Here is an 18,059-nt window from a genome sequence, read left to right as displayed (position 1 = left end):
TTACAAAATGTGTATTGCAAACACCAAAAATTGCCGTTGTACAAACGGCTACATTGCCATTGAAAATAAAAATAAAAATAAACAAATGGCTACAAACATAAAAAGCTACAGGTGTTTCTTAAAAAAAGTCAAATTGAAAAAACTGCGCGTGTGACACTGTGATGGTAATGACAGTGTACTTGCAATCCAATAAAAAACAAAGCAACGTTTATTTTTTATATTAAAAAATTATTATTTATTTCAATTAACTTAGGTTAATTATATTTTACTTGATTAAAATTAACCAAAAATTCAATTAAATTTAACTATACGGTTAATTTTAATAAATTATTTTCTATTAAAATTATTTAATTAACCAAAAATTCATCTTTAATCACACCACAAAGTTTTGCTTCTCACGTGCTTTCCTTTTTTTTTTTCTTTCTTTTCATTTAATATGTTTTTGAACGTTTTCTTTTAATTAAATTGGCTAAAGCTCTTATTCTTTTGCCATGCTCACGTGGCTTGACACCAACAAATATTGTTTGTGCATGGACTTCAGATTAGTTGACCTATATAGCTACATCCAAGGTTCAAAATGCCGTTTTCGATGCCGTTTCGAGTCTCCTGATTTACGAAAATTCGATATGTCGATGGAAAATCGAACGGAAAAAATGTGGAAAATGGTAAATGAAATGCCGTTTTCGATGGAAAATCGACATGCCAATGAAAAACCGAACGGAAATATTGTTGTTGAATAGGTTAATATATATACACATGATAATATATTTTTTAATTCTTAAACTTAAGATTTATGACAACTATACTTTATTATCTTCAATACATAATTGTTTTCACACCAATCTAATATCTAATATTTCAATACCCATAACTTGTTAATTTCAATTTCACATAACGATTTATACCCAATACAAAAAATACATATATATATATGTATATATATATATGTATGCGAATATATCTATGTATTATTTATATATATACAATTTCTTAAGTCTAGAAGAGATTTTTAAGTGTTTATGTGATATATTTATTATAATATAATTTATTACGTTTTATAAATGAATTATTTTTATCATTTTTTATATTAAGTTTATGATAGTACAATTTTTTATTTACAAATCATATATTAAACTTATACATAGTGTAACATAATAAAAACGGAGCAAAATTGTATATATTGATCGTACCAGGCAGGTGACTTGGGTTCGAATCCCAGTCTCACCTCAAATTTTTAAGCAAAAAACGACACCAATAAAAAAAACAACTACATTTGATTAAAAACAACGATTTTCGACGAAAAACGACAACTTTCGGTGAAAAACAACGATAAAACGAAAAATTTTGTACTTCACTGGCCGTTTATGCTCCGGCAACGACGCCGTCGCTGAATTTCGTCGGAATTTAAAACCATGGCTACATCATGGCATTGAGTGGTCACATCATGTCAGACCCGGTTCGGGAAGCGTGAGAATCTTGTAAGAGTGATGGCATTAAGTGGTCACATCACGACAAACCCGGATCGAGAAGAGTGAGAATCTGTATGAGTTTTTTAGTGAGAAAATTTGCTGTAAATAGTATCTTCCATAAGTTGTGTTTTCATCCAACAAATTTCTGAGTAAGATACATTACACGAAAATGACTAGCCGAGCTTCTGGATACTCTCATGAAGAAGACCGACTTCTTTGTCGAGTTTACATGGAGATTTCTCAAGACCCTATCATTGGTATATACCAATCATCTGATAATTTTTGGAGTCGTGTTGAAGATAACTACAACATTACAAGAAAACCAACTTCGGAGATGCGTTCAAAGCGATCAATCCAGTCCCGAATCAAATTAATTGAGAAAGCTACAAGGAAAATGCATGCATGCATTCGGCAAATTGAGATAGACACCCAAGCGGTGCTTCAGCTGAAGATATTGTGAGTATTTTAGCTATTTTTATCTTTTTTTTTTAAATTTACGTAATTGTAATTGGTTATATCGACTTGTAGATGGATCAAGCTAAAGTGTTGTTGGCAGATGATGAAAAATTCAAGAAAGGTTTGAAGTTTATTCATGTGTGGAACATCATTAAGAATTTTGAAAAATTTCAAGACGGAGCCTCAAGTGGCAGACAAACATCTCGAGGTTCGTGTTCTTTTTCGGAGTCCGAACAACAAACTCCTGAGTCCGTTAGACAATCATCTCCTTCTGAGCGACCCATTGGAGTGAAAAAAGCCAAACTAAAAATGAAAACGGATGATAAAGTAGCATCATCCATCAACAAGCTTGATGAAGGAAATAAACTACTTCTTGAGCAGCTGAAGAAGACAAGTGATATGAGGGAACGGTTCTTGGAAAGTATAGATAAGGCTAATAATTTAAAAACAATCAGAGAAGAAAATAAAATAATGAAAATGAATTTAAATAGAGTATCAGATCCTCATGTTCGTGCATTTTGGGAAGCTGAACAAGCCAAGGTTTTACAAAAGAGAGCCGAACAACAACAATCTCAAACACCACTTCCTAATTCCGATTCATATTCGCAATATTTCACCGGTCTTGGAGGATCCGACCCTAATCTCCCCGAGTATTAGTTTATGTATTGTAATTTTATTTTGTTGTATTGTGTTTTTTTAATGTCTTTTTTTTTTAGTTTTGCATTTCGATGTCGTTGTAATGTTATTTCGTTTCGGTATTAATATTAATGTCATTTTAGTTTTTCCCAAACTCCAAATGTCAATGTTGTATTTTAAAATATTGTGGTCTTTTAAAATATTTAATACATAAAAATAATTTTTGAGATAAATATGAAATAATTTTATAAAACGGTGACAATTGAGTAAATAATAAATTTTACAAGGACTAAATAACAAATAAAAAAAATAATTGGCGTGATGAACAGTCAGACGCTACATATAGCGCAACCATTTGAAAAAAAAGTGTTTATGCTATTTTGGTGTTATATTTAACGTACGGGTGGAGGATATCAGGATACCAATTCAAAGAAATAGCATTCGGTTGGTGTTGGTCTTACAAGCTGCATGAAAGCGGCAAATTTAATGAGATGAGCTGTAACAACTTTTCAAGCCCAACTTGACACTGCCCATATGGAAACAGCAAGGTCCAGTCCAGGATGGAACAACCCCCACTGCCTAAACGGAAACAGCTAGTTCCAGGATGTAATGTAACGAGATTCGTAATAATAAGAACCCCACAGACAACCTATTCATATTATTAACAATAATTTTTGGTTAATAGCCACATCCACGTATTTACATGATTAAATTGACGAAAATATCTCACATTTTATTTCAATGAAAGAGCAAATAAAAAATGCAACGTCATGTTTGTAATTATTTACCAAATATTTACCAAATAATGATTATATAACACTCTCAAACGTTTAAATTAGTTATTTAATTTTTTGTTATTTTATTTTATTTATTATTATTATTTTTTTGCTAAAAGTAGCAATTATTTTAATTTGTCCGAAATGTGAAAGCTACGCCGTAACCATCTCGGCGATTATTATTATTATTTTGACTTAACAGCACAATTATTTTGATTTTTGTTTTTAGTTTGAAACACAATTATTTTGATTTTCATAAACACATTTTTGTTCGAATATGCAATTTTTTATTTACATCATGCACGATGCAATCAATGCTTTACAGGCGAGTTTAAGTACAACTCACAGTGACCTAAGATAAATTTGCCTGAGCCTCTGAGAGTAGTCGCGCTTGAAAAAAAAGATGAATCTTTCCCCTCTCCCATTAACCGGAGATAGTTTTCTCCAATGCCTCTCCAACACAACCCCTCCGATCACCATTTACAGACCAGAAAGTCCCTCTTATCCAGCAGTCTTAAGCTTCTCCGCACAAAATCCTAGATTCTCTTCCCCGCTGAATCGAAAACCCCTCGCCATAGTCACACCAACCCTCATCGCTCAAGTCCAAACAACCGTCAAATGCTCGCGAAAACACGGCGTTCAGATCAGAATCCGAAGCGGCGGACATGACTACGAAGGCCTTTCCTATACCTCAGATGTTCCTTTTGTGCTTATCGACCTCATAAACATTCGGTCCATTGACGTGGACGCAGGGAAAAGGACGGCATGGGTCGAAGCCGGCGCTACAATTGGTGAAATCTTCTACCGGATCGCCGAGAAGAGCAAAATCTTAGGCTTTCCAGCCGGAATTTGCCCAACCATGGGCGCCGGAGGACACTTTGGCGGAGGCGGCTATGGAACGTTGCTGCGGAAACACGGCCTCGCTGCCGATCACGTCATAGATGCGAAGATAGTCAACGCTGAGGGGGAGATTCTCGACCGTCGATCGATGGGGGAAGATCTATTCTGGGCGATCCGCGGTGGTGGAGCAGCGAGCTTCGGGGTCGTGGTGGCGTGGGAAATTGAGCTCGTTCCAGTACCATCAACCGTGACCGTGTTCACTGTCCATCGAACCTTGGAGCAAGACGCAACTATGCTCGTTAATCGCTGGCAACAAAGAGCGGACAAGTTCGACAACAATCTCTTCGTGAGGCTCATCGTGCAAGCGATTTCCACTCCTGACGGGAAGAAGACTGGGCAGGTTTCGTTCAACTCGCTGTTCCTCGGCACTATGGAGAACCTCCTTCCGTTGATGAAAAAGAGCTTCCCTGAGCTTGGGCTAGCTCGAGAGGACTGCACCGAGATGAGCTGGATCGAATCGACGCTGTATTTCAACGGATACCCCAGAGGACAGTCGCTAGATGTTTTGCTCCAGAGAGCGGATCAGAACAGATTGTCTTTCAAGGCCAAGTCCGACTTCGTGAAGGAACCGATCCCAGACAAAGGGCTGGAAGGAATATTCGAGAGGCTCTACGAGGAAGAGCTGGGTAGGGGTATGTTGATCATGAGTCCTTATGGCGGGAAAATGAATGAGATTTCGGAATGCGAAACTCCGTTTCCTCACAGGTCCGGAAACATTTACCTGATCCAGTACTTGATATACTGGGAAGAGAGAGGAAATATGGAAGACTCAGAAGCACATATAAGTTGGATGAGAAGGCTCCACGATTACATGACTCCCTTTGTGTCAAATAATCCGAGGGAAGCCTATCTCAACTATAAGGATCTTGATATCGGAAGCAACAATGGTGGTGCTACCAGTTTCTCACGAGCTAGTGTTTGGGGTCGAAAGTACTTCAAAGGCAACTTCGATAGACTTGTTCGTGTCAAGACTATGGTCGATCCCACTAACTTTTTCAGGGATGAACAAAGCATACCACCAGTCTCATCCTCTTGAAAGATGACCAACCAAGTCTCTGCACCACATGTCGAAAGCCGCTTAGTAAAAACACTTGCTATTTTATACCACATCAATACAGCTTTATCGTGGAGAGACTTCTAATTTGCTTCAAGTTTTTTTTAGTAATTTTAAAACTTTTTATTTGCTTCGTTTTTACACGGGCGATTGGAATTCTGCGGTTTCTCCGCCCTGGCTCCGTTGATCTCGTCGGTTTTTACTGCTTCTTCTCCGAGTATCACTGTATTCATTTTCTCCGCCACCTTCATCATCTCATCTCACTCACCTTTTGTTTTATTAATGTATCTCTGGTTGTGATGTTTGCCCCATCTGATTTCCCCCAAATGCCCTGGCTTCGTGGGAACATGCCCCTGGCACAATTCCTATCCATGCTACTAAGCCCTCTTTTGCTACAATCTCTAAGCAGGTCGATGAGCCACTCTTCCCCGGCATCCCATTCGCAAATTGATCCTATGGCAATAAGAATGCTGTCCCTGCGATTCTGTTCACTCCCACTGAATTGTGACCTACTGATCAACAGTTGACTAAAACTCTGATTGCAAAATCTATGGCCGGTCGTCCGCCAATCAATATAATCCGGGATCACATCCTTCATAACGTTTGACTTCAATCCCTACTGTTGGATTGCTTGACCGTCGACATGTTCTTATTATTGTGAAAAATGCTTTGTTTGTGACTCTCATAGAATTGGTACTTCTCTGTTTCGGTTGTTTCGTTGGTCACCAGACTTTGGTCCTAAAAAGGAATCTATTTTGGCAACTATGTGGGTTAAATTTCCTCAACTTCCTTTGAGATATTACAATGCTAGCATGCTGAAACAAATTGTTTCTAGCTTTGGCTCCTATTTGCAGGCTGATCAGAATACTATTCAATACAAGCAGCCTCGACATGCTCGTGCGTGTGTTGAAGCCGACCTAGCAAAGGCTTTACCGTCTGAAGTTTGGATTGGCACCAAGATTGACTCAGGTTTTATGCAGTCTGGTTTATGAGGGTAAAACTTCTTATTGTCCGTTTATTGTTTGCAAGGTATTAAGTAAGTTTGGTCATTCGTTACTCAATCCTTCTCTTATCTATTTTTTTAGATCTTCCTTGTAATGGGCGTCTCGTACAATTGTAAATGAGTGCAAGTGACATAGATATCATAAAAGTTATGTGTAATATCTATGTCTCATGCATTCCTTGTTTTTGCGTTGTCCTTCTTATTTTTCAATTATTGATAATATAATTACAGTTTTCCTCCGTCGTCACAAGGGAGAGGGTTCTTAGTAAAATTTCTTGTGGTGCCCGTCTACGTTTAGGTTAAAAAAAAAAAAGGAATTTGTTGACTATTGTCATTTTGGGCCTTTTTATGAATAGCAAGCATCAGGTAAAATAAAAAGTCAAATGCAAATATATTATTATATTAAGTATAATACATGAATACAAAATATAATAATATATCTTCAACGGCCAATGAAAAGTTCACAAAAGGAATGATTCGATGTTACGACTAAGATCTGCTAAGGCTCTCTTTATCGTTTATGTTGTATGTCGTTTGTATTATATTAGCTACTCTTAGTCATCGTTTCATTACTGTATGTCGTTTATGTGTACGGCTAACCTATAAAAGGTTTTCGCCTTTGTAGGTCAAAATTCAAATTGCTTAACATGGTATCAGAGACATAGAAGGTCAAAATTGCTTCGCATAACCTAAAATCGCTTCAATGGTGGATTCACAGTCTTCAACACTAGTTCGAGGCGCAGCACCAGTTCGCAGTGAACCTTCGATGTTTCATCAGGCACCAAATATCACTCATCACCTCAATCCTTTTTCAATCAGGTTAGATCGCAACAATTATGTGCTATGGCGATCTCAAGTACTTCCGACAGTTCGAGCTCATGGATTTGAAAGCATCCTCGACGGAACTGCTCCGATTCCAGCTCCTCTTGTTGATCTGAGAGGCGATCCAACTCAACCTCCAATTCAAGGACCTAATCTAGAGTTTCAGAATTGGCTTCGCTATGATCGGTTCTTAATGAGCTGGTCGTTCTCATCAATTTCAGAAGCAACACTTGGTCATGTGAATCGGTGTTTGGAGCTCGTCAGAGGTATGGTTCACACTCGAACGCCATAATGCAACTTCGAGCAAAGCCAGAGCTCTTCAACTCAGGTTCCTCCTTCAAACTACTAAGAAAGGCTCACTCTCAATCAAAGAGTATTTTTTTAAAATGAAGAATTTGGCTGATAATTTCAACACCTCCGATCAAACAATCACTGATGATGAGCTTATTCTGTACATACTTGGAGGATTAGGATCTGAATATGAGTCTGTAGTCATTAATCTCATGTCTAGGAAGGGAGATCTGAATCTACAGGAAGTGCAATTCATGCTGCAATCTCAAGAACTGCGCACGGAATCGTCAAATTCGGTTCAAGTTGCTGAGAGTTATGGCTTTACAGCGAATTTTTCAGTAAGCTAAGCTAATCCTGGACGTGGTGGATCTAGAGGAAATTGAGGTGGTTTCAGAGGAAATAGAGGAGATTTTCGAGGAGGTCGAGGTCGTGGTCATGGCCGTGGAAGAGTCTTATGTCAATTGTGTGGTAGATCAAGTCGCATCGCTAGCAAGTGTTTCCATCGCTTTGATGTACACTTTGCAGGTGTTGATCCGGCCTTGCCTCAGGCTCAGCCTCAAGCTAATCAAGCACAGTATGATGACCAGGAGTGGTATAGTCAATCTGATCAGCAACAATTTGAATAGGAATATTGCTCTCAGTATGACAATCAGAATTTCAGTTAGAATATGCACAATCAGTCAGTATATGTGAACATTCCTCAGAGTCCTAAACATCAGTCCTCAGCTCAAGCCTCATCTCACTATGTGCTGCCTCAACCACAAGTCAACTATGCCTCAAGCCATGCTCACCAGACAGGTCACTCAGCAAATGCTGCTTGGCTACTCGACAGTGGAACCAAAAATCATGTGACTGCTGAGCCTGAAAACTTGACACTTCAGACTGACTACAAAGGCAAGGGCAAGCTTGCAGTAGGTAATGGATCTCTTCTTTCTATTTCTCATATAGGCAATTCAATAATTCATATACGTGCTGCCACTAACCATCTAAAGCTTTCCAAAATCCCGAGAGTACCACAAATAACCAAAAATCTACTAAGTATTTCTCAATTCACAAATGACAACAAGGTGTTTATTGAGTTTCATTCTGATTGTTGTCTGATTAAGGATAAGTGCTCAAGAAAGACTCTTGCCCGTGGTGAGATTAGGAATGTCCTTTATCAACTTTACCTCTCTTCCTTTGTCAAGTCCAGTCAAGAAAATTCTGTAGAGTCTCAAGCTGCTCCAACTGTGTCTCCTCTTCAGTCAAGTCCTCTCAAGTCAGGTCCTCCACAGTCAAGTCTTCTCAAGCCTCCACTTGTAGAGTCTTCTCAATTTCAATTCAATCTCTTGCCTGTAATAGTAGTCTTGAATGTAATCAGAATCTCAACCAATGTAATAATTCATGTACTAAGACAAATTCCAATATTTCTCTCTGGCACAAGAGGTTGGGGCATCCCTCATCTTTAGTGCTCAGCAATGTAATTCCTCATTCCATACATGAAATAAAAAAAAAATCTACTCTTTGTCCACCTTGTATACTTGGAAAAAGGCATCAAAAACCTTTCCCGAGTTCTTTGTCAAAATCATCTCATCCTTTTCAGATTGTTCACTCTGATTTGTGGGGACTAGCTCCCACACAATCAAGAGATAGTTATCGTTATTACGTAATCTTTGTAGATGATTTCAGCAGATTCACATGGATTTTTCCCTTAAAACAAAAGTCTGAGACATGTCAAACCTTTAAAATTCAATGCCTTTGTTTATAGACACTTTTCACATAAAATTAAAACCCTTCACACTGACTGGTGTGGAGAGTATAGATCAATCATGCCCTTTCTTGAAAAATCTGGTATCCAACACCTTCATTCTTGTCCTCACATCCATCAGCAAAATGGTATTTCAGAACGAAAACATCAACACATCACACAAATTGGTCTTACTCTCTTAGCGCAGTCTGATCTTCCATCAAAGTACTGGTGGGATGCATTCTTTACCTCAGTGCCTTTCATCAATGTTCTTCGAACCCTAGTCCTTCAAAACCAATCTCCATCTTATGTCATGTATGCCAGGTCATCTGATCTCTCAAAACTCAGAATTTTTGGATGTGCATGTTTCCATTTCATACGTCCATACAACTCCAACAAGCTACAGTTCAAATCCTCTAAATGTGTCTATCTTGGCCCTAGTGGTCACCATAAAGGATATAAATGTCTAGCCTCTTCTGGCCAAGTCTACATTGTTCATGATGCTGTGTTTGATGAATCTGAATTTCCATATAAGTCTTTGTTTCAAACACAGCTCACCTCAATCCCTTCCGTATCACCCTTTATCCATTACTTTCCTAATGTAGGTTCTAGTTTATCTACACCTACAAATCCTCTTCCTTCTCCTATCCATGTTCCATCTCCTCCACCTACTCCCATCCCATCATCTTCTTCCTCAACTGCCTCTTCTTCCCATCCTCCACAGTCAGATCCTACTGCATAATCCTCTCATGTTGATCCCTTTCCTGACTTCTTACTCAGAACTTACACCATGGTTACTCATTCCCAGCTTGGTGTCTTTAAACCTAAGGCCCTAACTGTTGAATATTGCTTAGAAGTCATTCCAAGTGAATCACAAACAATCCATGAAGCCCTCTCCAACCCTGAGTGGCAGCGGGCAATGAATATTGAATTTGATGCTCTTATGAGAAATAACACTTGGGATCTTGTACCTGCTACTCCTGATATGAATATAATCACCAACAAATGAGTTTTTTGTACCAAGCTTAAATCAGATGGTTCATTGGATAAACTAAAAGCTCAGCTTGTGGCTAGAGGGTTTTAACAGAATGCAAGCATTGACTACTTTGATACGTTCAGTCTTGTTGCCAAATACTCCACCATTCGTATTCACTTCTCTCTAGCCATAACTTTTGGTTGCCCAGTTCAGCAGGTTGATGTCAATAATGCGTTTCTGAATGGCATGCTTTCAGAAACTGTGTTCATGACTCAGCCAAAAGGATTTGAAGGTCCCACATGCCCAGGTCATGTTTGTCACTTGAAAAAGGCTCCTTATGGTCTTAAACAGGCACCACGTGCTTGGTTTGATCAGCTCAAACATGCCTTACATGGCCTTGGTTTTCGTGGTTCTACCTCAGATAATTCTCTCTTTTATAGAGGGACTGGTAATGATCTCATCCTGTTGCTGGTTTATGTGGACGATATTCTGATCACAGGTGCTGATGTGGCTGTCCTAAATGATGTTGTGACCTCTCTCAACTCTCAATTTGCCTTAAAGGATCTTGGTGCAGTTAATTTCTTTCTTGGATTCGAGGTTGTGAAACATGGCTCAAGTTATCACTTGACACAGTGCAAGTACACTACTGATATGCGTTCCAAGACTGCTATGCTTGGTTCTACGCCTTCCACTACTCCAATGTGTCAAAGTAAGAAGCTTTCGGTTGAGGGGGGTGATGTCTTAGAACAACCTCAGCTCTATTGGAGTACAATGGGAGCGTTGCAGTACTTAACGCTCACAAGGCCTGACATTGCCTATCCGGTAAATAGGTTAAGTCAGTTCTTAAAAGCACCTACTACAGAGCACTGGTCTGCTTGCAAGAGACTTCTACGCTACCTCAAAGGAACCCTTAACCAGGGACTTCAGTTCTCTCAGCCAAGTCCTACAAATGCGCTAAGCTTAGTGTGTTTCTCTGATGCATACTGGGCTGGCTCAACTGATGATAGAAGAAGCACCACTAGGTATTGTGTGTACATGAGAAGTAGCTTGATCAACTGGTGTTCAAGAAAGCAGAAAGTGGTCTCTAGATCCAGTGAAGCTGAATACAGAGTAGCTGCTGAAGCAACCACATAAATTGTATGGATTCAAAGTTTGTTAAGTGAGTTGGGTTTGAAATCATCAAGTCAGCCAATCCTTTGGTGTGATAATGTGGGAGTCACATATCTGGCCTTTAATCATGTGTTTCATGCGCGTACAAAGCATATTGAGGTTGATGTGCATTTTGTCAAGGACAAGGTGATGTCTAACGAGCTTGAAATTCGGTATGTTCCCACTGAAGATCAGATCGCCGATGTCTTCACAAAGGCGTTATCCATACCGAGGTTTCGTTGCTTGCGTGACAAGTTAATCTCAGCAATGTAAATGTGCAACTCACATTACTTGCCTAGCTTAACTTGAGGGGGTGTTACGACTAAGATCTGCTAAGGCTCTCTGTGTCGTTTATTTTGTATGTCGTTTGTATTAGATTAGCTACTCTTAATCGTCGTTTCATTACTAATGTCGTTTATGTGTACGGCTAACCTATAAAAGGTTTTAGCCTTTGTAGTTTCAGATTATGAATGAATATACAATTTAAATTCATTCAAACAGATTTTCCCTCTCTCTCTACCTATGCTTAACATTCGAAAACACTCAAATTGAGTGGCCAATTATCTAATCAAGCTTCTTCATGAATCACCAAAACCACACATATTTTGAAATCAATACAACTGAAATGAAAAATAATTTACTTGACTTCAAGACCGTTCTGTAAAACTATACAATACCACATAATTGGAATCACAAATACATTTTCTACAAATAGAGCAAACTTCAAATCGGAGAACACTTCCAGGACGGGCAAACACCTTGCCGGCCCGTTGACCCCGAAAACTGCTCTTCCGCGCCAGGCCAACCTCTTGCCACCCCGATGATGCCGGCAAACTACTCTATACCAAAACTCTACACATATTCTCACTCAACTCATTCTCTCTTCTCTCCCATCACATCAACACTCAACTCATTCTCTGTTCCCTTCCACCACATCAACAAACACCATTATTCTTTTCTTTCCTATCACATCAAGAGCATTTCCATCCTTTCCCACCACAAAGCACCATCCATCCTTTCTCTGCTTATCACTGCACTTTCTCACATACCTCCATCTCTTGCCTCCACAACCAGAAAAACTCATTTTTTACTACATTGTACTCAAGAGCAACACAATCATCACTAAAAGAGTTACATTTTCCTTTCTTTCTCTCTAGACTTAGAGGAAAATCACTCTCTATACACATTTTCACCCGCATTTTCGCCCATTTCAGATACCATGGCATCCGAAATGTCTATTTATCAACACTCTTAAAATCTTGAAACTTTATTCACAAGATCCTCAATTTATATAGAGGAACATACCATTATTGGCCTATTATTCTCCTATTTCACTACTTTGACCTAGGAAAAAGAGCAAGGAGGAGCCACGCCATCCAACTCAAGGAAGGACACGACTCGAAATTCCACCTCCATGTAGAACTACTTTCTTATGGATCTCGGGAGATCTTGGCTTTTCGGACTTGTCCCCATTCGCCTCGATCCCTTCGCGACCAAATGAAGTTGTCTTTAGCCTCAAGATCGTCTACCAGAAGAACCTTGGAAATAAAATTCTATTGGTTTCTAACCCTTGACACGTCTAATTCCTCAGAGCCAAGGAAGGAAATTTTCCACTCACAATGTACAAAACCAGACTCCTCCATTCAACGTTGATAAGTGCAATTCATTCACACTTATCAATGTTTTTCGAGAGTGAATCGAGACTTGTTCTTGAGATTTTTTATTTAATTTTTGTAATTTTGTTTTTATTTTTTTTTTTATTTTCAAGTTGTTGAGCCATAGAGAGCATTTGGAGCTTAATAAGTGATTCAAAGATTTTCGGACAAGTTCGAGAAAAATAAGAAATTTTTCACCTTCTTCTGCACAATTTGGAGATTTTTAACTGAATAGTTTGGATGATTTCTTTCCATAATCGAATAGAGCTTTCTCTTAGCTTTCCAACGCATATTCTTTTTTTGAAATCGGAAATCGGGACAAAAAGTTATGGCCAATCAAACGTTTTGGACGCGGGCTCAGAAGTGGACGCAACGCGTCCCTTACCCTACGCATCGCGTGCAGGTTGCAGACAGTTTATTAAAACTCGCATTTTTAGCCAATTTTGACCCTTGGATCACATCCAAACGTCTAGAATGCCCCAGAAACACCCAAATATTCATTCAAGGCTGGACATCATTTTAGAGAAGAAAGCCCTAGAGCTAAAGAGAGATCGGAGAGTGAATAAGGCATTAATGAAGGAGATTGAAGCTTTTGGATAGAAGAAGAAGAGAGAGCTGGAGAAGAGCTTGTGACACTCTCTCCTACCAATTCCTCATCAACATCAATCTATAGTTTTAACTTCCTATGCCTTACTCCGTCTCTATTTTATTTATTTGAACTCTAGTTATTTATCATTTTCATTTCTTGTTTTAATCCTAATTTGTTGATTTGAGATAATTTTAGTTGATGTTGATTGAGACTTGGATTTCATTGATGTGGGTTATCGATTAGATGTCTCATTTTCTCCATGTGTTGATGCTTTTGTTAGTAATATTACCCACTAGAAGATGATTACTAAATAAGATAAGAAGCTACTTTATTAGCATCATATGATTAGTGGGTTGAGGTCTGATAACATTCAGAATCAATAAAAATTATCATCCATAGTCTCCGTATCAAACTGAATCGCATGCTGGGCATCCGAGATCGGGCGGTGAACTAAAACTTGGTAGATGACTGATATGCGCCTGGAAAGCCTTATCTAAAGTCATATATGTGGAACATGAGTGAGGGTTGATCACTCAGTGGGAGCATTATACACTTGCAGAAGGTGTACGACCTAGACATGCTTTGGTTTGGATAGATGTGTCGTTTAAGGACCGTTATGATGCACTAGCCGAGACCGTTTATGATGGTCACAATGACGCTTGATCTAATATGCTGAAGTAATCATGGACTTCTAGATCATGTTACCGGCTTCTTTGACTCACCACGTTAAAGGCTAGTTAGACGCTGATCAAATAGGTATCTTGGGAAGTCGGGACAAGATTGTAGAAGAAAGTGTTTTACAGATACGGAATCCAACCTTCCTGAAAGAAGGTTAAAGTTCTCTCACCTAAGGGTTGATTTCAGAACTGATTGATTGTGCACACTTCTGAAGTTGGCTTACTTTCGGCTGAATCTTTCGCTGGGGAAGCAATGATGCTTAGGGCTTATATGTAACGAGAAAGGTAGAATAGAACAAATTGACATATCTTGATACGGCCAGAACCTGGAGGGTCATGATCACATACTGATTAAATCAGTGGACACTCGTTATGATGAGTAAATGTAATTCTAGTATCAAATTTGGGTCCAGTCTTGTATTACACGGTGGAGTATTGTAAGGGACTAGACAATTCGATTAGAAAAGAAAAAAAAGAATATTTTGTCTTTTATCGAGATTGTTAAGCTTCTACTACTAGGTCCATACTCCACTATTCGGCTTCGATAAAGGCGGATAATTAATATAATAGTATGTATGTATTATTATAATCTTACTTGCTGTAATAGTGATTGACAACATTAATTCCAAAAAGGGTATTTGGGAAATCAAATAAATATTTACGGTAATGCTGTTTATTTGTTGCTAGATCAAGTAAATAAACTTTATATTTATTGTTGGACAAGTAAATATGTGTTAAATGGGTTTAAATCTATTGGGGCTTGAAAAAGAAAAAATTTGGGCCTCCCTACACTGTAGTAGGCGATTTTTTCTACTGGTTAGTAACCATTATTTTTTCTGTTCCTAAAATATAGGAGAATAAATATGAGATATGATTGTCATATATCATCTCTAGTATTTAGTCTAAATATAAAGAGAGTATTTAGGAGAATATATTTTCCTAAATTTTCTCAAACAACAAATATTTTATACTGGTGTATAAAATAATTCTTAGATATTGATGTGACGGATGAGAGAAAAAATAGGATTCACTTGTTGGGATCCAAGGGCTGAGATTTAATCCACTAGTGTGAACACAATAAAAGGAAGTAATATCTTTTAGAATAATCTGGAATATTCTATAAAGATACCTTTTAAACTGCTATAAATAGAGGGCTAATGAGAAGCAAAATTTAACCTACCCAAACAGCTAAAAACGCCCACACACACTCCTTTGTGGCCGTGTGCTTGCTTCTTCTTCTTCCCCTCGGAATTGCTTCAATTCCATTCTTAGAAATAAGAGAGAAAAATCGGAAGCACCCCGTTTCCAGATCTAGTGAGATATAACAAAACCCACTATTTTGTCTTATCTTCCTCGAAGATTACGTTTCGGAAGATTTTAGTGTCATCACATTGAGTCCTTGAAGGAGGAGTTCCAGATCTGATCGTGTTGAGGCTTGTATCTTCAAGACGAAGATGGATTGTGAAAGCTTTCGGTTCGTGAGCCAAAAACTGTAAGTTTTCTTAAACTCGTCTTTTATCTGATATGGTTGGTTGATGAAGTTTCTTATGTTTAATTAATTAAGTAATCTAGTTCTTGTTTGATAACCATATTAATAATTAGCTCTTGTTAGTGTAATTATTATTATCCGCATTTAAGTGGTTATTTAAGGTGCAATAATCACCAACAGCTTTGACTCATTTCCATGTTTATTTCTTGATTACAATCATGAGTAGCTAAACACATATGAGAGTGCGATATAGTTGGGTGAATTTATTCGGTTAGTAGATCATGCTAGGATTGTGCTTGAATGTGGTTTGGTTTATGGTAATAAAGAGAATTGAGGTGGTTAATATCATTGTTTGGCTTAGCTAATTAGGTAGTGAATCTCTAGACCCGTTTAGACACTAAGAGGTGGTAATCGAGTGTGCTCAACTCGTTATATCACCTATCTACATAGATCTATAGAAAGACTAGGGAGTTTGTGTACTGCTTGAATTCCCGTAAAAAATGCAGTTGTTTGTTTTAATAGGATCCAATCGGAGAGCTGTAAATTTATCATGTTCCTACTCGAAGGAATTACACTAGGTTTACCCAAACAATAAACGTTACTAGAATCCCTAGAACCAACCAAATCGAAAAACCCAACAAAGTTAACTCCTACACTTTCTTATCATTTGTCAACTATTTGTTTAGTTGCTTTTGTTATTTTTGATTTTAAGTAGTTTAGATTAAAAACAATAAAAAAAACCATATTTTACATTTTTCTTAACTCATAAAGATTTTCTAGTTGCTCTGCATTGAAAAATAGACAAGTTCATTGTGCGATCGATACTCGTGATCATGGACGCTTTATTACATGACGACACGTACGCTTGCGTCGTGTGAGTTTTCCTTCATTAAGAAAATTATCCATCAGACGTACGTCGCAAAAACCGCATTAATACACATTACTCTATAATAAAGCGACATGTCTGATAGACTGATACTTCTAAAAGCATTCTTGCATTACCTAAGGCCTACGCAAAACAACCAAAAAGTCCATGCACAACCTCACACACAAAGCATAGCTCACCCACGCGCCGCGTGCCTGCTTAGGAGCATCGCGCAGTCCTCAAAAGAAGCAAACGCGCGCTCGGCGCGGGTGGAACATGGCGCGCCGCACCATGCACTAGGCGCGGCAGGCCAGTACACAGCCACCCCGTCCACCCGCGTGCTCCATGCGCGCTCTAGAATCGCTGCGCGCCCGAAATCCACAGTGCAATCCACGATGTGCATCGAAAGGCCCTTCTAGGCCTCCACATCCACTATAAATGCCCCTCTCAAAGAGGGTCAGAGACACATTCATTCATCTTCAAGATTACTCAGTTTTAGAGTTCTGGAACGCCGTCGGAGACTTTCTGCACAAGATTTCTTCCGATCAAGTGTTTAATCTCCCGCCATGGCTGCTCTCGAAATTCTCCACTAATAATCTAGAGTCTTGAGACATCGCCGAAGACTCATCCGTGCTCCGTTTCCTCTGTCGAGCACACCCTCTGGGCTCCGCCCTTCAAATTTCTCATCAAGCCCCCACGAATGCTAAGGCCCACGCAAAACAACCAAAAACTCCATGCCCAAGCTCACACACGAAGCATATCTCACCCACGCGATGCGTGCCCGCTTAGGAGGATCACGAACTCTTCAAAAGAAGCAAACACGTGCTCGGCGCAGGTGGAACATGCTCGGCTCGGCCCAAGGCGGGCCAGTGCACATCCACCCCGTCCACCCGCGCGCTTCATGCGCGCTCTAGAATCGCTGCGCGCCCGAAATCCACGGTGCAATCCACAATGTGCGTCGAAAGGCCCTTCTAGGCCTCAACAACTACTATAAATGCCCCCTCTCAGAGACGGTCAGAGACAAATTCATTCATCTTCAAGATTACTCAGTTTTAGAGTTCTGAAACGCTGTAGGAGACTTTCTGCGCAAGATTTCTTCCGATCGAGTGCTTAATCTCCCGCCACGGCTGCTCTCAAAATTCTCCACTGATAATCTAGAGTCTTGAGACATCGCCGAGGACTCATCCGTGCTCCGTTTCCTCTGTCGAGCACACCCTCTAGGCTCTGCGCCTCAAATTGCGTATATACAGGCATTGAACTACATTGCGACTTGATCTTGCTCTGCTCAGTACATAGGAAGCTCATAAGAAAACACAGTCACACCCCCTATTCACCCCATTTTCTCTTCAGAGAACACATCCGACAGGAGGAACCACTGCTCGAGACTTTTGAGTTCCCACACTTGGCTCGAGTGCGGCCACTTGGTCCGGCCTTGGGTCGAACCGCGCGAAGCTTTAAATCGATGTTCATTTTCGTGCGAGAACATATACCGTACACATTGTCATTTATTAGTTGCAAGTCTTCCA

General features: G+C 39.2%; 1 protein-coding gene and 1 pseudogene across 1 annotated transcript; both read left to right on the top strand.

Annotated features, from left to right (window-relative positions):
• Positions 1-1,638: 1,638 nt before the first annotated feature.
• LOC149384842 (uncharacterized) lies at positions 1,639-2,582 on the top strand. Its single transcript, XM_089626179.1, has 4 exons — positions 1,639-1,726; positions 1,769-1,905; positions 1,998-2,346; positions 2,452-2,582. Exons 1-4 carry the CDS (start codon positions 1,639-1,641, stop codon positions 2,580-2,582), a joined length of 705 nt encoding a protein of 234 aa, XP_089482305.1.
• A 1,061-nt stretch (positions 2,583-3,643) lies between these two features.
• LOC149384841 (tetrahydroberberine oxidase pseudogene) lies at positions 3,644-6,456 on the top strand (annotated as a pseudogene).
• Positions 6,457-18,059: the final 11,603 nt, after the last annotated feature.

Source organism: Urtica dioica, chromosome 9 (genome assembly GCF_054948205.1).
Source record: "Urtica dioica subsp. dioica isolate 48M chromosome 9, U.dioica_male_clone48M_v1_H2, whole genome shotgun sequence".
Taxonomy (NCBI): domain Eukaryota; kingdom Viridiplantae; phylum Streptophyta; class Magnoliopsida; order Rosales; family Urticaceae; genus Urtica; species Urtica dioica.
This window is presented reverse-complemented; position numbering and strand designations above follow the sequence as displayed.

What these genes read in the sequence shown, in the direction of transcription:
- LOC149384842 (XM_089626179.1), top strand. Translation starts at nt 1,639, where the DNA reads ATGACTAGCCGAGCTTCTGGATACTCTCATGAAGAAGACCGACTTCTT. An exon ending in TTCTCAAGACCCTATCATTG is followed by an intron (nt 1,727 to 1,768) that starts GTATATACCAAT and finishes GTCGTGTTGAAG; the next exon opens with ATAACTACAACATTACAAGA. An exon ending in GAGGGAACGGTTCTTGGAAA is followed by an intron (nt 2,347 to 2,451) that starts GTATAGATAAGG and finishes CATTTTGGGAAG; the next exon opens with CTGAACAAGCCAAGGTTTTA.